Source organism: Hemibagrus wyckioides, linkage group LG08, assembly GCF_019097595.1.
Source record: "Hemibagrus wyckioides isolate EC202008001 linkage group LG08, SWU_Hwy_1.0, whole genome shotgun sequence".
NCBI lineage: Eukaryota > Metazoa > Chordata > Actinopteri > Siluriformes > Bagridae > Hemibagrus > Hemibagrus wyckioides.
In genome coordinates this window covers 17,835,587-17,857,573 of record NC_080717.1, presented here as the reverse complement: position 1 = coordinate 17,857,573, position 21,987 = coordinate 17,835,587, and the positions used below count along the sequence as shown (strand labels likewise).

Here is a 21,987-nt window from a genome sequence, read left to right as displayed (position 1 = left end):
TGTTTTTTTTAACCTGCAATATTGATTCCATGTTATTATCCTTTACAAAAACCTTGTGAAATGTAGCAGTTGTTTTATATAAGAATCTAAACTCACAGCATGATAGATTCACTGATCAACCGAAGGCCAAACTTATCACCCCTAAACTACACTACATTTTCCCACAATTCAACACACCAGAACTCCGTTGACTATATTATACTCCTTGGCACTATTGGAAATGATAGATTACCTCTAACCATTCATTCGTGTATCAATTAATTACATTCACTCTGGCAAAACCTTTTCAATTAACAGTATTACTGCAAACATATTATTACCACCCAGATTACATCATTCCTTAGTACCCTTTGGTTAACCCAATGGCAAACCCATCTGTATCTGCACACTAATTAAAACGTTGGGAAATTTCTGGAAAATGTGCTATTTCAAAAAAATAAAAATGACTTGAAATGACTGGAAATAAAATCTAAATTTCACCATATGCTTCTATCCACTGCTTCGATCCCACACATGGTTTCAATTACAACTCAGTATTATTAATCAGTGCAAGTCATTCCTCAGATACTTTTAAATTAAGCTAAGTTTCTATTAAGAGAAACATATTTCTCTCTAAATAATTCACTCTTCACCTAGGCATCCCCAAACTGAAACTCTTTTTTTGATCTGTTTCCACCTGTATATCAGCCATCAAGTGAAAATCAAGAAGAAATGTCTTAGGGGGAGAAACAAAACAATAACCCAGCCGCATACATGTGCTAACTCTTTTATAATGGGACTTATGCTCACATTCATACTCATGTTCAGTGGTAGGTATCATGTACCTGTCATCAATTAAGAGATGAACTGAATTAATGAATACCAGATGTTTCTGTACTGACTGCTGAAGCCATGGTTTAAAAAGATCTTACAAAAGCATGAACAGCACATCAGTACAGAGGTAAAGGTGTTTCCAAAACATTAGATATCATGGAACACTATGAAGGCAAGTGCCACAACAAAGAACAGGACATCCATCCAAAATGGACAAAAGGACAAGATGAAATCCTATCACGGAGAATGGCCATAGAACCTACAGCAATGTTAAAAGAGCCGCAGGAATATTTAGCAAGTACCGATTACTCCCTGCATGTGGCAGCCATCTTTTGTATTCTTCACAACAGGGCAAGGTGGCTAGACAGAAGCCCTTTCTCATGAAACAACTTCCAAGCCCACCTAAATCATCCAAATCACAAATGTGGTAAAATTTATTATGGTCAAATGAGACCAAGTTCAAACTTTTTAAGTATAATTCTAAAAGATATGTTCAAAAAATTCTCACAAAAAGTACACCACATCCACAATGAAGCATCATGTTATGAGAGCATACACCTGAGACTGGTGCTCGAGTCAAGATAGAGGAAATATGACATAGACAGATCCAAATATCAATCTGTTTTGGTACAAAGCCTGTAAGGCCTTTGTTAGATAGCTGGAGTTTAGGAAAAATGTCATTTTCGAGAATAATAATGACCCAAAGCATAAATCCAAGTTAAAAACGCCTTCATAAGATGATTAACAATACGGAACGGTCCCATTAGAGTCCATTTCTAAATCTTATTAAAAACCTGGGCAATGACTTGAAGAGAGCTGTGCACAGGAGAGTCCCTTGCAATTTGATAGATCATTTTTGCAAGAGTAGAATAAAATTGCCTATTCAAGACGTTCTATCACTTTTAACCAAAAAGACTTTGGCTGCTTTAACAACGTATTAGTTAATGGGTGTGCACAATCCCCCGAAAATGATTTATCTTGGTTTAATTTTTTACGTCAGAAAAACCTACAATTTTATCAACCACTATGGAACAACACAAACACCATTGCACTGTGTGTAGAGGTTGATGATGGTTTAATTCAAGAAATAAACATCACGAGCATTCCTTTCATATACAAAAATCATAAAAAGTTTTAAAAAAAAACAAAAGGACACCTTGAACCATACTGTGAAAATGAAATTATTCACCCCATTTTCCTCCATCTGTTCATATCTTTTTTAGGAAATTAAACACTCAGCCACTCAATAGAGTTTGATGCGGCTTCCCAATGTGAAATGGCCTGCAGACACAATTCGGTATCGACTGACAAAACTTGCAATGTCACTTTTCCCTGACCTGCTATTCAAAAGAAAAATATGAATACAATATAAAATCTTTCATATAACTGACACCACCAGCATACAACTGCACAACAAGAAATTCAGCCACAGTAATACATAAAGTATTCACACTGTGCAGCTTTCATAGCTGATTAAATTCATGATTTCTGGCTTTGCCCTTTAACCAAAAATCCTTAATCATGAGTAAGCTGAGACCCTCAAACTCAGCATCCCTGTACGTAGAATTACTTTGTGAACTCTTCACAAATTCTAACCACGTCCTAGTAATATCTCACACCTTTACCAAAAACTCAGTTGGAAGGAGACAATATCGAGCCTTTTTAAGATACATGGTTATCCTTTTTACAATAAAGCTCAACATAACACAATAGATATAAAAAGAAAATAAATGAATCAGATCCTTGTATTAATATCATATAGTTATCTCTTCTGTCAGTTGTATGTTTTTTTCTTTTTATTTGTAGTTTTAGTGCATATATGTATGTATATATATATATATGTATGTATATATATATATATGTATATATTTTTTTTTTACATTGCTGTCTGTAATGCAAAAAAAAAAGAGTTCTGGGGGAATGAACATTTAATACTACGTCATGAGACAGAAAAAAAATACTAAACATGCTTTTGTTTGATATGTCTACACAAAACTCTGTTAGACGTTTATACCACCAACGAACTGAAGGCACACAACTTCACTTTATGGCGGTTTGTCAGCATAATCTCTACAAAAGTCCGATTCAGCCCATTTCTTCACCACATAGTGTGCTCTTCATTACAAATACGCATTTTTTCCCAATTTATTATTTATTATAAACATCCAATAAAAATATCCACACTCTCAGCACCGCCAAACCAAGGAGTGCTTACTGTTACTACAAACAACGCCACTCACTGTCAATGTCAGCCACCTTAGTGCACTTGGAAGGAGGTCAAGTGGACAACTGCTATGTGACCTTGGACATGTTAGTATATCAGACAGCGACAGGAGGACAGGACACCTGTCCTTTCCTCCTCAGTGAGAATGCAGCTTAGTGCATGCTGTGGTGTTTCTGCCACTATATCCTGTTACTCTTGAGGAAACAGAATTTGGAAAATTGTCTCAGATTAATCCTGATCCGTTTTGGGTTATAAGGTTGATTATTTAGTTTTGAGGCTATATCTAATCAAAAGTGATGTAACACATAGTGGGTGTGGCCAGAGGTAGAAAAAGCCAGCTCTGTTAAAGGAACAAATGCTGTATGTTCATGTTAGTGAACACAGCCTTGATATCCAATTACTCACTCACTCATGTAGGAAAATTTTAGTACACTAAACTTTTTGTTACATTCTCCAGGATCCTCATGCGCACTCATGGCACGCCTTCTTCAAAATAAATAAATTACTAATTGTGCACTTCTGTACTTGTCTCTGCTTAAATCACATTAAATGTTCAGTCTGAGTAATGCATTTGTCTTTAGTTACATCAATATTAACCAATAAGGGACACTTAAAGCCACCAGTTTCAGACCATACAACCTGCATGCCCAAATCTTCATAAACTTGCCTTGAACCATATTGCTGTCAGTCTCCTCAAATAGAATTGAATATGTAGTGTCTGATACCGTATGACGCCGTTATCCTTTAAATAGTTCAGGTCAATTTGCACATGGGTTCTTTACCCTTCAGTGCCTGCTGTATCCTGTATCCATATCCTGAGTTTTTAGTGAAACCTGCCTTGAGAACACTGACTGTAAGCTAGGTGTATAACAAGGCATCTTAGATCCAGGTTATATTTTATTACAGTTTAATAACTTATTACCAGAAACCCAGAAAGTAATACAGAATTAGAATTAAATAAGGATATATTAATCTTCTTAACAGGTATCCATATCAAGTGCTTTATTAAAGGTACTTGTAGAGTAAATCTATGTAGATTAAAGACTCAGACAGTGCTAGTATTAACTGTAAACCAAGTTATACTGTAAAGGTACATACACCAAGATCAAATGTTTGTGGATTTTTGATCATCACATACATGTGGTTCTTCCTCTATGAAGACAAAATTTGAGTGAACTACACAGAGCTCAACCCCACTGAACAACTTTAAGATGAATTGAAGCATCAACTGCAACTCAGGCCTCCTCACCAGACATCAGTGCCTGACCTGACTAAAGCTAATGTGGCTGAATGAGAAAACCCCCAGAGCCAAGCTCTAAAATCTAGTGGAAAGCCTTTCTCAGAAAATTAGTGGTTATTAGAGCTGCACAGGGGGACGAAATCTGGAATGGGATATTTCAAAAAAGCCCAAACTTTTGTCTGTATATTTCTTTTCGTACACTTTCATAACAATTCTTTTGAGGAGAGTTTACTTTAGGCATGGAGTTTGCACAAAAGTTAAGCTGCTGGCTAAGTTTCCCTTAATCATGAGCAAAATTATTTTTCTGCTGAATTTGCAAGGCTTAATACACATAACAAAACTGATTAAAAAAATTGGAATTAAAGTGTTTGTTAATTTAAATTCTTGCCAAAAGTCTTTCTTTAATGCTGACAATAAGTGAAATAAAGTACAGATAAATCAAATGCGTGTGGTATGGTCCAGGCAACAATTGGTGAGTTTATTTAGGATTAATAGAAATAACATCAAATTTTCCATAGACAAATGCTATTCAGTCATGTAACACTTCGTCTTGATTCCCATCTCGAAGCCTTATAAGCCACTTCCCAACGAAGGCCATATGAGGGTGTGAAAGAGGGCAGTGGTTGTTTCCAGAACAATATGACAAGTATGAATGAATGTGTCAGGAAACATAACAGGGTTAGCATTCTTTTTCATAAACATATTCTTGTTAAACCTGTAGGTGAATACAAAAGGAAATGGCAGTGCCTTTGAGCTTCAAGACTGTGCTATGGCAAAGAACAAATCCCGTCAGCTCGGATAGCAAGCATCTTTCCTCTCTCCCTTCTCACATGACTTTCAGCAACAGTTCGTACGTTGCGTTGATAATGCCCCATGACAGCAACGAGCGGTGGTAGTTGAGAGTCGCACCACGGAACAGCATCACCACACTCCTGCCCCGCTCCCTCCACACTGTCAGGAGCACCTGGCTGCAGGGCACGAACGCACCTCCAACCTGCGCCTGTGCCCTGGACTTCACCACATTGAGCGGGTAGAAGAGGACACCGAGTGCGGCTCCCAGCAGCCCTCCACATACAAAGTCGTTCAACATGTGTCCGGCATGGGTATGGGCTTCGGGTAGACTTTGCCCGAGTGGTCCACGCAGTCCGAAGAAGAGCATGTTGCTGGGCCCGTTGCGCAGCAGCACAGGTATCAGGCCACGGTAGCACTCGCTCACTCCATGCTGGCGTAGCAGTGTACCAAAGGCATGTGCCGTGTTGCGGAAACGGCCCGCATGCCTGTGATCCTGCAGCAGCGTCTGCACGCGCTCAAAAGGTGTCAGGATTGCCTCAGCTGTGCCAGCCAGAAATGCTGCTGTGCTGCGTGTGAAAATTTCAGGAGCGCCGCAAGACCCACCATGATGTAAAAGCAGCCGGGAAAAGTCCTCGTATAAGCCAAACATCAGAGCTACCGTAACCGTCTTCTGCAACAGCGGAGGCAGCAGACCACGGTACAGGGTTCGTAAGCCTTCTTTTTGAAGCTGACGTACTGCCTCGGTTGCTCGCAGGCCATGCAGCTGTTGCCGGAACAGCACCTTCTGGATGGGGAAGGTAATGATGATGTTGGTAAACGCAGCCACCGAGCCGCACACATAGTGCTTTCCTCGAGGTTCGAGACCCACCTCCAACCCCTGTGCAAGGACAGGGGCACTACTGCATGGCTTGCTTTGAGGAGGGGGCAGGGCTTGAGGTTGTAGGGAGGAGTCTGGGGCCATGGTGGTAACCACCCCCATGGGATAATCACCCTACTCGTTGGTATTTGATGCCATATCCATATGAGCGCTCTTCAATCGCAGCGCAACCTGTAACAGAAAGAACACTCATTAAATAACGATCAGGTACACAGATTGGCATGACGGAACCCAACATCTACATGAACAACCTTCAGCAAGATCCATCAGCCTCTACTCTGAAACTTTACATCAAATACAGCTAGAGCTGTCACTCAAAAATTCATATTCAAACTATAAATTGCCCATATGCCTAAGCACAATAGACAGCTTTGAAGTTTTGGTATTTAGCATCTGATCTGCATTCAGAGCCCTAAATGGAAGAAAATGGAAGCAAACAATTATGATCCCAAATTATCTAAAAAGCTGTGTGTGGAAGTATTTTGAGTAGATGGCAAAGTTATGATCAAAGATCAACTTTGTAAAAAAACAGTTGTCCAACACCTTCGAAACAACGAATCTTCAGGCTCACCGATTGACCTACTGCCCAAGCAGTAGAAAGTGGGGCAGAGACACAGACCAGTGGAGCAGCACCAAGTATATAACCTTGTACTATTGTAAATAAAAAAGGTAGCTGTGCTTGATCCTGATCATACTGATGAACTGATTTTTCTAGCTAACAATATCAGAGTTGGTTCTCTGTAATGTTTTTTTTTGGTTCTTTCTTTCTTTACACCATGCCAGCTTCTATGGCTATATTCATGGTGAGAGACAGTTTTTGTTATTCAATATTAAAACTATAAAGATGTTTAAGATTAACTTTTTTTTAGGAACTTTAAAACCGAAGATGGGTTTACTTGTTTAAAAACTTTCAAAAAAGTGTCAACAGAATAAAACAGTTTTCTTCTAGGGGTAAAAGTGTTACATTCGAACAAAATATGTTTGGACAGAAGGGTTTTACATGATGGACATTGTGGTGGATTTTCTCTTGATAGTAAAAATTGGTGTGTCGCTTTTGAGTGTCCTATTCTGCATCTTGTATATACGACTTGATCCCAACGGTTATTAAAAGGAAATGTATGTTTTGTTCCAATGTTTGGATTTATTTCATGCAGCTTGTTATTTAAACATTGGTTCCATTCTGATTGCCATTTATTTTTGATGTATACATTTAAAATTGGTTTCAGATCTATGAAAGGTATACAGCATTTGCATGGTATTTTAGTTAATGCTTCTTTGGCAGTTTTGTCTGCTTGCTCATTACCTGGGATTCCTGAGTGTCCAGGTATCCAACAGAAGATTATGTTAAAATTTTCTGATTCTAAAAATGATAGCTTGATTAGGACTTCCACAAAATCACTGGATGATCCGTTTTTAAATTTTCTAGTGCTTCGAGACATGATTTTGAGTCCGTTATTATTAGGTAGTTCTTTTGCGATGTGGATTCAACAAACTTCAAAGCCATAAGCAGAGCATTTGCCTCTGCAGTAAAAATTGAACTGTGATCTGGGATGCGTAGACCCTGATGCAGTCCATTTGTTATAAAAGCTGCTGCCACTTTATTTGCTGATTTTGATTTTTTGGTTCAGATGGAGGCTCTCCTTCCTGCTGTCTGTAACTTTACGTGTTCAATTTAGGAAGGTGTTTTCATCACAGGGCTATTGTACAGTCTAGCAGACTTATTAAATTATAAGCCTACAAGTTTGATGTTATACAGAGCGTTAATAAAATACTGAAAAAATGTTTGTTTTGCAGTGGCATTTTTGAGGCGGGGTATTATATATAATATTTATATATATATATATAAAATATTTCAAGTGTGACGCAATTCGTTCGAACGCAAAAGTGACAGGCCTTGTAAGGGCTTTTTTGGGGTAGAAGTGATGGGTTGTGTGATGCTGGAGGTTGTGTTATTCATTTCCTTCAAAATTATGGACTGACTGTGCGATTTCATATTTCACCACTGCTGTATGTAAACAACAATAAAATGCTACATGCCTTTATTTTAACTCAAGTTTATTTAAAGAACATCTACTCTGAAACATAGGGGACACATACAACAGCAAAATTCTAATCAAAATTAAAACCTCACATTCCTCATATTCAATACATATTCCCATCTTTAAAATTCCATGCATGTGTACTGAGATTTACAGTCTCGTCAAATTTCCGAAACCTTCTAACCAGAAATTTCTTGAACTGTATGTAGGTCTGTGTGTTTCATGTGCAGCAATGGCCTTAAACCTGAAATGTTTGTTTACATACCTTCTAATGGAATAACAGTAGCAATAAACAATATTTAATTTCAAAATAATCTCTTTATTTAAAAAAAATCGTGTATTTTGTATGTGCATTTGATTTGTATTAAGAATCATTCCGGTTTAGTGTAACGTGGTTAAATGGTTAAGGTTGGTGGCAGTACAGTGACCTGTCCTCCTGCATGCTGGTGTAATAAATCATTACACTGCAGAACAACACTGTATGCTAGACTTGCTGATCTTGAATCTGCCTTACTCATGTTTTCAATTTTTTTTTTTTTTAACCAATAAATGCCTTACATACAACTTTATTATGTGGACTTCAGTTTAATATGCATGTCACATGGTGCAGTATTTCCTTAGTTATCCTCTCAGCAACTTTATTCTATTTCTTTCAAGTCTCTATAACCTATTTATAATGCCTATAAAGCCTAAAAACAATATTTCCTTCTTAGTCACCTTTGTTAAACAACATATTACATCAAATTGAGGATAAAGAACAAAAACTGGACAATACAGTTAAGCAAAGGTGGGCGTGTGGTTAACAACCACTTCACTGTGGACTATTAGTGATCTACAAGATGAAAAACGTGTGTGAAAGTTGACTGTTTGTAACCTTATCTGTTTGTGTACAGATGAGGAGGTGAGCAGCCGAGACATCTGGATAGACTAAAGGGACATCTGGACAGCACTGCTGTGCTGGTCTCTTTAGATAGAAATGAGGAAAGGGGTCATTCCCATCAGCACCATTAACAGCTGGTAAACAAATGGCATTGTGGGTAATGTAGGAAATGGGTCACGTAATTTCATTAATAAAAAAAAAAAAAATTCTTTACTTTGTGGACGGTTATCACGGGGTGAAATTTAATCTCAATCTTCTTATATTTTATAATCTCATATTGCAGTCTCCTCTGCAGAGCGCATTAGGGCTTTCTCTACCGAATAGAACTCCACTTCAACTCTGAAGTAGTAGAGAGTCATCATGGATTGCACTGTTACGGCAAATGTCGAATCACTTTTTTTTTTTGAACTTGTACCTGGCTCCAAAATGGGCTTTCACAATTGATCAAACAGACTGAACACCTGTATCTGTGCAACTGTCCTTGAGTGCACAATAAAAAAAAAAGAAAAAAAAAGAAGCAAATAACGCTTAACCAACATGAGGTTCACTTTGTGTACAATGGAGAGACCAGGTCTGGCAGCACCTGTTTAAAATACATAGGCTTGCTCCAACTTTGGTGATAAGAGTGGTTACATAACTCCAGGGTGACTCTACAGTCCAGACAGGGATGAGGAAAGTAACCAGACTTTTCCTGACTCACGTCTAACGCAATGGTTACAAACTGAATTTGTATTAAAAGCCTTCTGAACTTTTTTTTTTTTTTAATTGCACATTTGGCTTCTTCCATTATATATTTAAAAATGTTATACGAATATGTATATTTATATTCTACTTGCCAAAGTTTTTTTTCCACCCTAGTCTCGTGCTCTTTGCCTTTTTTCCAGTTTCACTGTTTTTTTTTTTGGTTCCGCTCTTTGGTGGTGTCGTTTTTCACTGCTGGTAATGGTATCCCTGAACAGATATCTTTTTATACCCTTCTCCAGCTCTGTGAAAGGTCAATAATTTCAGTTTTAGGTCTTGCGGCAGCTGCTTTTCTGATTACGCCGTGTAACTTGACTGCCCGCAGTGAAGGGTTTGAGAGCTCCGGTGCTATAATTTAATGGAAATGTAACTCATAAAAACAGGGGTGTACAATCTTATCAGAAAGGGCTGGTGTGGGTTTTCATTCCAACCAAGATCAACTGGTGGAATCAGGGGTGGTTTCTGGTTGACTGAAATGAAAACCTGAACCAACACCAGTGCTTTGCTTATTAGACTAAACACCCCTGGCATAGAATAATGGACTGTAGTAATAATAATAATAATAATAATAATAATAATAATAATAATAATAATAATAATAATAATAATAACAACTAACTATGTAATAGGGTTGTGCATACAGTAAGTATTCAAATAGCTAGTGCCAATTAGATTTTCACCCCTAAAAAGTCTTAACATATGTCAGAATGTGTAAATGTTATTTAGGTGACGTTCAGCAAAGATGTTGCTGTGGGATTAATATACATCTGTTCATTATTTCTGGATATTATTCCTGTCAAATGCATGCCACACCAAGAAATTTGTTACATTTATGAAATATTATTCCACTCAAACAGGTCAAAATTACACACATACTATTAAGATCTTAAACATCTTATACACATCAGGATTTCCTCAGCTACACCTAATGAAGCTTCTCTGCAGAACAGCTTGTGATGGCAGTCAGAGCTACGTGTATCCTTCTCTCTAAAACTGGCTTTAGACTCTTCTGATCTCGGAGTCCATTAATTAGTTGGCTATCAATCAAAACCATCACTCACCATGCAGTAAACAGGGTAACTGTCAAGAATATCATCATATGTTTATCATATTTTTGTTTGAAAGAAGGATCCTGGATTCTGTCTGTAAACTTGACAAGAATAAATTTTCCCCCCAAAAGCTTTTTCTCTTCCAATACTAATGGTACAAGATATATATTTCATGCCTTGCAAGCACATGACTGGTTAATGTTAATGGAACCACATGATTCATCTTTACATTTCCATCATCCCAGAACCCAAATGCTATTGAGGGTTATTTTCCTTAATGCTACTGAAGCATCAGGTAATTGGATCAACTGGACTGTCAGCTCCTGTGTAACCCAACCATGAAGCAAGGCTCTTTAAAATATTTTCCCAGTCACGTGAGGGGCTTGGAATCATAGTGGACTCAGTGAAGAAAATATGCTGCAACACATTTCCTTGATGCGAGATTGAGGAGTTGAGAATGTGTGCCATCCCCTCACTGTGTGATATACTAGCTCCTGTTCAGAATGTGACTTGGGGCTACAGTGGTGAATTCCTTGGGGTTGCTGGAACTAAGATTTTCAGAAGTGTATCATTAATCTCTAGTTAGACCCCAAACGTCACATACAGAGATGTATACTGTCTGGCTGAGTGTCTATCTTTGCTAAAGGTTTATATGGCAAATACTGCAGCACAGCATAGCATCATAGATAGCATCCTGTAGCTTATTACAATCCCTACTTGCCCTCAATAGCTAAACATGGGCTCTCCCTCTTGTGTTAGAGTGCCTGAAGGCCTCTCTATATGAGTACATGCAGACTGCTAAACTTAAAACTGCCTTCAAAAAGTCCACTCACAAAAACCTTCGTTAATAAGCTCATCTTATACACTATATTGCCAAAAGTTTTGGGACACCCCTCCAAACCATTGAATTCAGGTGTTGCTTTTCAGGGGTTGGGCTTGACCCCTTAGTTCCAGTGAAAGGAACTCTTAATGCTTAAGACATTTTGGACCATTTCATGCTCTCAGCTTCATGGGAACAGTTTGGGGATGACCCCTTCCCCTTCACTGGAAATTGTAATGCTGCAACATACAATGAGATTCGAGACAACTGTGTTCCAACTTCCATAAAACCTACTACAGTAGTAAAACCTCACAGCTGCCTCACAGCACCAGGGTCTCCAGTTCAATCCTGAGCTCAAGTTACTTGTGTGCTGAGTTCTGTATCATTTCCTGTGTATGTTTGGTTGTTCTACAAACTCTTTAGTTTCTTCCCACCTCTCAAAAACTGGTCAGTAGGTGGACTGGTGATCTATTGGACAGTAACTATGAATGAGTGTGCAAATGTGTGAGTGTATGGCCTGCTGTGATGGAAAGCATCCCATCCACTTGTGAACACACAGTGTCCCTGTAATAGGTTCTGGATTCTATTGAGGCCTCATCCAGGATAGAGCAAACAAATTAACAAATAAATACAAGGCAACTTGGATATTTTTTGTAGATATCTACAGGAAACATTTCCATTCAAAGATCATGAGAGGAGTAGGCAGAAGCAAAACCATTGCTATCAGCTATTAAGATATTAAATGCACATCAAGTCAATATCGAAGACTGAGCACTAGAGTACTCTATTAGAAGTCCTGTTAGACTGTAAAAAAGCAAATCTCACCTTTAACATGAGAAACCTGTTGCCTGTACACACACCTTTAACAGCATGCAAACTTATGGAAATGAGTGGAATTATGAAGCTGTGCACGTGCGGCAGCGTCTGTCAAAAATAGAGAGGACAGAATGTGGCGGAGACAGCTGCAGCTAAAGACCACTACGGGTCATATCCTTGGGCTGTCTTCCTTCTTGCTTGAGGAAACAATCGTCTATTGAATTATTAATTATTACACACATACAAAGGCATGAGCAACTAGTGAACACTCCTCAGCTAGTGGATTGAATCGTGTAAGATCTTATAAGGAAGTGCATTTCATAACCCAAGTACCAGTAAGGTGTTCTTGTTGATTAAGCTGTATCATACAGCCATAATATTCCCAACATCCACAAACAACACACCCATGCCATGCAATCATGCAGTAAACAGACTGCTAACAATAAATTTTCACCTGACTCATAGATGAGTCACTTTAATGACATCTTCCTGTTGTTCAATCACAGGTAAATCCACTCTAGGTGTTTTTGTAGCAAGTCTTCTTAAAATGTATTAATAATAAATATCTTTTCACTGCTTTTCTCTACTCTGTGTGTATTACCTGAAACTTCAACTCCAAAGAAGGGTTAAAGTTCTGTCCATTTCACAAACACATCATGTTGGATATACACCGATCAGGCATAACATTATGACTACTGAGAGGTGAAGTGAATAACACTGATTATCTCCTCATCATGGCACCTGTTAGTGGGTGGGATATATTAGACAGCAAGTGAACATTTTGTCCCCAAAGTTGGTGTGTTAGAAGCAGGAAAAATTGGCAAGAGTAAGGATTTGAGCGAGGTTCACAAGGGCCAAATTGTGATGGCTAGATGACTGGATCAGAGCATCTCCAAAACTGCAGCTCTTGTGGGGTGTTCCCGGTCTGCAGTGGTCAGTTTCTATCAAAAGTGTTCCAAGGAAGGAACAGTGGTGAACCGGCGACTGGGTCATGGGTGGCCTTGATGCAACTGGGGAGCGAAGGCTGGCCCGTGTGATCCGATCCAACAGACGAGCTGCTGTTGCTCAAATTGCTGAAGTTAATGCTGGTTCTGACAGAAAGGTATATACTTTAATACACAGTGCATGATGGGTCAGGGCTGTTTTGGCAGCAAAAGGGGGACCAACACCATATTAGGTAGGCGGTCATAATGTTATGCCTGATCAGTGTATTAAACACAAGGTTTTTTATTATTATTATTATTATTATTATTATTATTATTATTATTATTATTATTACTACTACAACTGCACAAGGAAAACAAGTAAACTCCACACACATGTCCACCTCTGTGTTGTGAAAAAACATTTAATGTCTAAAATACACCAAGTTGATTTTTTTGTATTATTAATTTTGTGGATGATATCACATTTGAATAAAGAAAAGTACATTTTTTGGAAATATTCCAATAGAAAATATGATGTAGGAAAATGAACAGTCAACTGGAAAATAGTCATTTTGATATCTGTTTAAAAAATTAGTCTCCTGTAGTGTATTGCCTGTAGTGGAGTGGAGTGGATTGGAGTGGAGTGTATTGGAGTGGAGTGTATTGCCTGTAGTGGAGTGGATTGTATTGTAGTGTATTGCCTGTAGTTGAGTGTATTGTAGTGTATTGCCTGTAGTGGAGTGGATTGTAGTGTATTGCCTGTAGTGGAGTGGATTGTATTGTAGTGTATTGCCTGTAGTTGAGTGTATTGTATTGTAGTGTATTGCCTGTAGTTGAGTGTATTGTATTGTAGTGTATTGCCTGTAGTTGAGTGTATTGTATAGTATTGTAGTGTATTGCCTGTAGTTGAGTGTATTGTAGTGTATTGCCTGTAGTGGATTGTATTGTAGTGTATTGCCTGTAGTTGAGTGTATTGTATAGTATTGTAGTGTATTGCCTGTAGTTGAGTGTATTGTAGTGTATTGCCTGTAGTGGATTGTATTGTAGTGTATTGCCTGTAGTGGAGTGGATTGTAGTGTATTGCCTGTAGTGGAGTGGATTGTAGTGTATTGCCTGTAGTGGAGTGGATTGTAGTGTATTGCCTGTAGTGGAGTGGATTGTAGTGTATTGCCTGTAGTGGAGTGCATTGTAGTGTATTGCCTGTAGTTGAGTGCATTGTAGTGTATTGTATAGTATTGTAGTGTATTGCCTGTAGTGGATTGTATTGTAGTGTATTGCCTGTAGTTGAGTGTATTGTAGTGTATTGTATAGTATTGTAGTGTATTGCCTGTAGTGGAGTGGATTGTATAGTATTGTAGTGTATTGCCTGTAGTGGATTGTATTGTAGTGTATTGCCTGTAATTGAGTGTATTGTATAGTATTGTAGTGTATTGCCTGTAGTGGATTGTATTGTAGTGTATTGCCTGTAGTGGAGTGGATTGTATTGTATTGTAGTGTATTGCCTGTAGTTGAGTGTATTGTAGTGTATTGCCTGTAGTGGAGTGGATTGTATTGTAGTGTATTGCCTGTAGTGGAGTGGATTGTATTGTAGTGTATTGCCTGTAGTGGAGTGTATTATAGTGTATTGTATAGTATTGTAGTGTATTGTAGTGTATTGCCTGTAGTGGATTGTATTGTAGTGTATTGTATAGTATTGTAGTGTATTGCCTGTAGTGGAGTGGATTGTATTGTAGTGTATTGCCTGTAGTTGAGTGTATTGTATTGTATTGTAGTGTATTGCCTGTAGTTGAGTGTATTGTAGTGTATTGCCTGTAGTGGAGTGGATTGTATTGTATTGTAGTGTATTGCCTGTAGTTGAGTGTATTGTAGTGTATTGCCTGTAGTGGAGTGGATTGTATTGTAGTGTATTGCCTGTAGTGGAGTGGATTATAGTGTATTGTATAGTATTGTAGTGTATTGTAGTGTATTGCCTGTAGTGGATTGTATTGTAGTGTATTGTATAGTATTGTAGTGTATTGCCTGTAGTGGAGTGGATTGTATTGTAGTGTATTGCCTGTAGTTGAGTGTATTGTATTGTATTGTAGTGTATTGCCTGTAGTTGAGTGTATTGTAGTGTATTGCCTGTAGTGGAGTGGATTGTATTGTATTGTAGTGTATTGCCTGTAGTTGAGTGTATTGTAGTGTATTGCCTGTAGTGGAGTGGATTGTATTGTATTGTAGTGTATTGCCTGTAGTTGAGTGTATTGTAGTGTATTGCCTGTAGTGGAGTGGATTGTATTGTAGTGTATTGCCTGTAGTGGAGTGGATTGTATTGTAGTGTATTGCCTGTAGTGGAGTGTATTATAGTGTATTGTATAGTATTGTAGTGTATTGTAGTGTATTGCCTGTAGTGGATTGTATTGTAGTGTATTGTATAGTATTGTAGTGTATTGCCTGTAGTGGAGTGGATTGTATTGTAGTGTATTGCCTGTAGTTGAGTGTATTGTATAGTATTGTAGTGTATTGCCTGTAGTTGAGTGTATTGTAGTGTATTGTATAGTATTGTAGTGTATTGCCTGTAGTGGAGTGGATTGTATTGTAGTGTATTGCCTGTAGTGGAGTGGATTGTATAGTATTGTAGTGTATTGCCTGTAGTTGAGTGTATTGTAGTGTATTGTATAGTATTGTAGTGTATTGCCTGTAGTGGATTGTATTGTAGTGTATTGCCTGTAGTTGAGTGTATTGTAGTGTATTGTATAGTATTGTAGTGTATTGCCTGTAGTGGAGTGGATTGTAGTGTATTGCCTGTAGTGGAGTGGATTGTATAGTATTGTAGTGTATTGCCTGTAGTGGAGTGGATTGTAGTGTATTGCCTGTAGTGGAGTGGATTGTATTGTAGTGTAGTGTATTGCCTGTAGTTGAGTGTATTGTAGTGTATTGTATAGTATTGTAGTGTATTGCCTGTAGTGGAGTGGATTGTATTGTAGTGTAGTGTATTGCCTGTAGTTGAGTGTATTGTAGTGTATTGTATAGTATTGTAGTGTATTGCCTGTAGTGGATTGTATTGTAGTGTATTGCCTGTAGTTGAGTGTATTGTAGTGTATTGTATAGTATTGTAGTGTATTGCCTGTAGTGGATTGTATTGTAGTGTATTGCCTGTAATTGAGTGTATTGTATAGTATTGTAGTGTATTGCCTGTAGTGGATTGTATTGTAGTGTATTGCCTGTAGTGGAGTGGATTGTATTGTAGTGTATTGCCTGTAGTGGAGTGGATTGTAGTGTATTGCCTGTAGTGGAGTGGATTGTAGTGTATTGTATAGTATTGTAGTGTATTGCCTGTAGTGGAGTGGATTGTATTGTATTGCCTGTAGTTGAGTGTATTGTAGTGTATTGCCTGTAGTGGATTGTATTGTAGTGTATTGTATAGTATTGTAGTGTATTGCCTGTAGTGGATTGTATTGTAGTGTATTGCATTGTAGTGTATTGCCTGTAGTTGAGTGTATTGTATAGTATTGTAGTGTATTGCCTGTAGTGGAGTGGATTGTATTGTATTGTAGTGTATTGCCTGTAGTTGAGTGTATTGTAGTGTATTGTATAGTATTGTAGTGTATTGCCTGTAGTTGAGTGTATTGTAGTGTATTGTATTGTAGTGTATTGTAGTGTATTGCCTGTAGTGGAGTGGATTGTATAGTATTGTAGTGTATTGCCTGTAGTTGAGTGTATTGTAGTGTATTGTATAGTATTGTAGTGTATTGCCTGTAGTGGAGTGGATTGTATTGTATTGTATAGTATTGTAGTGTATTGCCTGTAGTTGAGTGTATTGTAGTGTATTGTATTGTAGTGTATTGTATAGTATTGTAGTGTATTGCCTGTAGTTGAGTGTATTGTATAGTATTGTAGTGTATTGCCTGTAGTGGAGTGGATTGTATAGTATTGTAGTGTATTGCCTGTAGTTGAGTGTATTGTAGTGTATTGTATAGTATTGTAGTGTATTGCCTGTAGTGGAGTGGATTGTATTGTATTGTATAGTATTGTAGTGTATTGCCTGTAGTTGAGTGTATTGTATAGTATTGTAGTGTATTGCCTGTAGTGGAGTGGATTGTATAGTATTGTAGTGTATTGCCTGTAGTTGAGTGTATTGTATAGTATTGTAGTGTATTGCCTGTAGTGGAGTGGATTGTAGTGTATTGTATTGTATAGTATTGTAGTGTATTGCCTGTAGTGGAGTGGATTGTAGTGTATTGTATAGTATTGTAGTGTATTGCCTGTAGTTGAGTGTATTGTATAGTATTGTAGTGTATTGCCTGTAGTGGAGTGGATTGTAGTGTATTGTATAGTATTGTAGTGTATTGCCTGTAGTGGAGTGGATTGTAGTGTATTGTATAGTATTGTAGTGTATTGCCTGTAGTGGAGTGGATTGTATTGTATTGTAGTGTATTGCCTGTAGTGGAGTGGATTGTATTGTATTGTATTGTAGTGTATTGCCTGTAGTTGAGTGTATTGTAGTGTATTGTATAGTATTGTAGTGTATTGCCTGTAGTGGAGTGGATTGTATTGTATTGTAGTGTATTGCCTGTAGTTGAGTGTATTGTAGTGTATTGCCTGTAGTGGAGTGGATTGTATTGTATTGTAGTGTATTGCCTGTAGTTGAGTGTATTGTAGTGTATTGCCTGTAGTGGAGTGGATTGTATAGTATTGTAGTGTATTGCCTGTAGTGGAGTGGATTGTATTGTAGTGTATTGCCTGTAGTGGAGTGGATTGTATTGTAGTGTATTGCCTGTAGTGGAGTGTATTATAGTGTATTGTATAGTATTGTAGTGTATTGTAGTGTATTGCCTGTAGTGGATTGTATTGTAGTGTATTGTATAGTATTGTAGTGTATTGCCTGTAGTGGAGTGGATTGCCTGTAGTTGAGTGTATTGTATAGTATTGTAGTGTATTGCCTGTAGTGGATTGTATTGTAGTGTATTGCCTGTAGTGGAGTGGATTGTAGTGTATTGTATAGTATTGTAGTGTATTGCCTGTAGTGGAGTGGATTGTATTGTAGTGTATTGCCTGTAGTGGAGTGGATTGTAGTGTATTGCCTGTAGTTGAGTGTATTGTAGTGTATTGTATAGTATTGTAGTGTATTGTAGTGTATTGCCTGTAGTGGATTGTATTGTATTGTATAGTATTGTAGTGTATTGCCTGTAGTGGAGTGGATTGTATTGTATTGTATAGTATTGTAGTGTATTGTAGTGTATTGCCTGTAGTGGAGTGGATTGTATTGTATTGTATAGTATTGTAGTGTATTGCCTGTAGTGGAGCGGATTGTATTGTAGTGTATTGCCTGTAGTGGAGTGGATTGTAGTGTATTGTATAGTATTGTAGTGTATTGCCTGTAGTGGAGCGGATTGTATTGTAGTGTATTGCCTGTAGTGGAGTGGATTGTAGTGTATTGCCTGTAGTGGAGTGGATTGTAGTGTATTGTATAGTATTGTAGTGTATTGCCTGTAGTTGAGTGTATTGTATAGTATTGTAGTGTATTGCCTGTAGTGGATTGTATTGTAGTGTATTGTATAGTATTGTAGTGTAGTGTAGTGCAGTGTATTGTGTGGTATTGTAGTGTATTGCCTGTAGTGGAGTGGATTGTATTGTATTGTATAGTATTGTAGTGTATTGCCTGTAGTGGAGTGGATTGTATTGTAGTGTATTGCCTGTAGTGGAGTGGATTGTAGTGTATTGCCTGTAGTGGAGTGGATTGTAGTGTATTGTATAGTATTGTAGTGTAGTGTAGTGCAGTGTATTGTATAGTATTGTAGTGTATTGCCTGTAGTTGAGTGTATTGTATAGTATTGTAGTGTATTGCCTGTAGTGGATTGTATTGTAGTGTATTGTATAGTATTGTAGTGTAGTGTAGTGCAGTGCAGTGTATTGTGTGGTATTGTAGTGTATTGCCTGTAGTGGAGTGTATTGTAGTGTAGTGTAGTGCAGTGTATTGTGTGGTATTGTAGTGTATTGCCTGTAGTGGAGTGTATTGCAGTGTATTGTGTGGTATTGTAGTGTATTGCCTGTAGTGGAGTGTATTGTAGTGTAGTGTAGTGTAGTGTAGTGCAGTGCAGTGTATTGTGTGGTATTGTAGTGTATTGCCTGTAGTGGAGTGTATTGCAGTGTATTGTGTGGTATTGTAGTGTATTGCCTGTAGTGGAGTGTATTGCAGTGTATTGTGTGGTATTGTAGTGTATTGCCTGTAGTGGAGTGTATTGTAGTGTAGTGTAGTGTAGTGCAGTGCAGTGTATTGTGTGGTATTGTAGTGTATTGCCTGTAGTGGAGTGTATTGTAGTGTAGTGTAGTGCAGTGTATTGTGTGGTATTGTAGTGTATTGCCTGTAGTGGAGTGTATTGCAGTGTATTGTGTGGTATTGTAGTGTATTGCCTGTAGTGGAGTGTATTGTAGTGTAGTGTAGTGTAGTGTAGTGTAGTGCAGTGTATTGTGTGGTATTGTAGTGTATTGCCTGTAGTGGAGTGTATTGCAGTGTATTGTGTGGTATTGTAGTGTATTGCCTGTAGTGGAGTGTATTGTAGTGTAGTGTAGTGTAGTGCAGTGCAGTGTATTGTGTGGTATTGTAGTGGAGTGTATTGTAGTGTAGTGTAGTGCAGTGTATTGTGTGGTATTGTAGTGGAGTGTATTGTAGTGTAGTGTAGTGTAGTGCAGTGTATTGTGTGGTATTGTAGTGGAGTGTATTGTAGTGTAGTGTAGTGTAGTGCAGTGTATTGTGTGGTATTGTAGTGGAGTGTATTGTAGTGTAGTGCAGTGTATTGTGTGGTATTGTAGTGGAGTGTATTGTAGTGTAGTGTAGTGCAGTGTATTGTGTGGTATTGTAGTTTATTGCCTGTAGTGGAGTGTAATGTATTGTATTGTATTGTACAGTATTATAGAGTATTGCCTGTAGTGGAGTGTAATGGAGTGTAGTGCAGTGTATTATATAGTATTATAGAGTATTGCCTGTAATGGAGTGTAATGGAGTGTAGATGGGGCGTGTCCTTCTCTCAGATCATATAGTTAGCCAGCAGAACATTGCTAAGCATTTGATCTCACCTCCAGATTGTCACCAGATTGTGAATCAGGGGAAGATGTCGGCGCATCAAGAGAGCGGTGTACAAGCTCCTTATAAGATTTAGTTACTCGTTAATCTTATAATCAAATCAGACCGACAGATCGGATGACTCAGATCACACCAAGTTAAAACAACAATCGGGAAACTTAGCTAACAAATCCATTTGCACAGGAAATATATATATTACACAGGAGTAAATAACAGCTAGTCCTCTTGATTTAGTAACCGAACACACGTCCTTAAACAAAGATCACTGCAGATCTGGCAGCTGAGATGCTAGTTAGCTAACGAGCTAGCGGTGTAACCCTACGACAAGCTGCATATGCAGGCCTGGGACGTGTCAGGGTTTGTCTGTGTCCTTTTAAACATGACGTTTAAAATGCTACTTTTGATCCTTTAACACATAAACAGTATGTACAGCAGAAGCGATTCTTTACCTTGACTGACAAGAGCACACACACCTTGGAGGGAGTGACCCAGGAAAAACCATCGCTTGACAGATCGCACTGCGACTTCTTCTTCTTTTATACATACAACTTTACACAGAAGGCGCTGTTACTGCCACCTAGCGGACACTGGTGCTAATTACACTCTGTTTATGGCCCTCATTTATACCTCTATATCTACACCCTGTTGCCAAAAGTTTTGGGACAACCCTCCAAATCATTGAATTCTGGTGTTGTTTTTCAGGGGTTGTTTGTGGACCCTTAGTTCCAGTGAAAGGAACTCTTAATGCTTCAACATACCTAGACATTTTAGACAATTTCATGCTCCCAACTTTGTGGGAACGGTTTGGGGATGACCCCTTCCTGTTCCAACATGACTGCACACCAGGGCACAAAGCAAGGTCCATAGAGGCATGGATGAGTGAGTTTGGTGTGGAGGACCTTTACAGAGTCCTGACCTCCACCTGATAGAACACCTTTGGGATGAATTAGAGCAGAGACTGCGAGCCAGACCTTCTCATCTAACATCAGTGCCTGACCTCACAAACGTGCTTCTAGAGGAATGGTCAAAAATTCCCATCAGCACACTCCTAAACCTTGTGGAAAGCCTTCTCAGAAGACTTGAAGCTGTTATAGCTGCAAAGTCATATTAAATCCATATTAAATTCATGTGCATGTAAAAGCAGACGTCCCAGTTTTGGAATGGCTCACAGTCTATGCTCTAATTCATCCCAAAGGTGTTTTATCAGGTTGAGGTCAGGACTCTGTGCAGGCCAGTCAAGATCTGATTTGTGGCTGAATGAAAAGTGGAAGATGGACTACATCTGGAATGTGGATCAAGATGCGATTCACCTATGAGTTTGATGGTTTAGGTGTTTATAAACTCTTGGCTAGTGTCTTTGACTCTCAATCCAGGTCAGTTTGCTATTAATGCCAACAGTACAGTATGTCTATTCACATACATGCATGCAGTAAAACCTAATCCATCTATAGTAGTAGTGGCAGTAGTTGTGATGCTTCATTACAAAATCATGGCATAATGCGCCTACAATATCTATGTTTTACTCATGCAGTATGCACAGGACAGTTTAAATATTAAAAAGGATCACTGTTATAAAGGCACGTTTCACTCTCATACTTTAATGTCATATATAATAAGCAACAAAAACAGCCTTTATTGTGAGCTGAAATAGTTCACATGAAATGATTTAGAATGTGTTGTGTTTTTGTCAGCGTGCTTTACCTTTGT

The 21,987-nt window shown here is 38.2% G+C and overlaps 1 protein-coding gene across 2 annotated transcripts; it reads right to left on the bottom strand.

Annotated features, from left to right (window-relative positions):
* Positions 1-1,881: 1,881 nt before the first annotated feature.
* On the bottom strand, positions 1,882-20,857 carry slc25a51b (solute carrier family 25 member 51b). 2 transcript variants are annotated; one of them, XM_058397539.1, is made up of 2 exons: positions 20,730-20,857; positions 1,882-6,117 (listed from the first exon to the last, which is right to left on the bottom strand). In XM_058397539.1, exon 2 carries the CDS (start codon positions 6,046-6,048, stop codon positions 5,104-5,106), a length of 945 nt encoding a protein of 314 aa, XP_058253522.1. In that variant the 5' UTR covers positions 6,049-6,117; positions 20,730-20,857; the 3' UTR covers positions 1,882-5,103. The 2 variants fall into 2 exon arrangements, with proteins under 2 accessions (XP_058253522.1, XP_058253523.1); XM_058397540.1 differs by having other exon boundaries at positions 20,754-20,808.
* Positions 20,858-21,987: the final 1,130 nt, after the last annotated feature.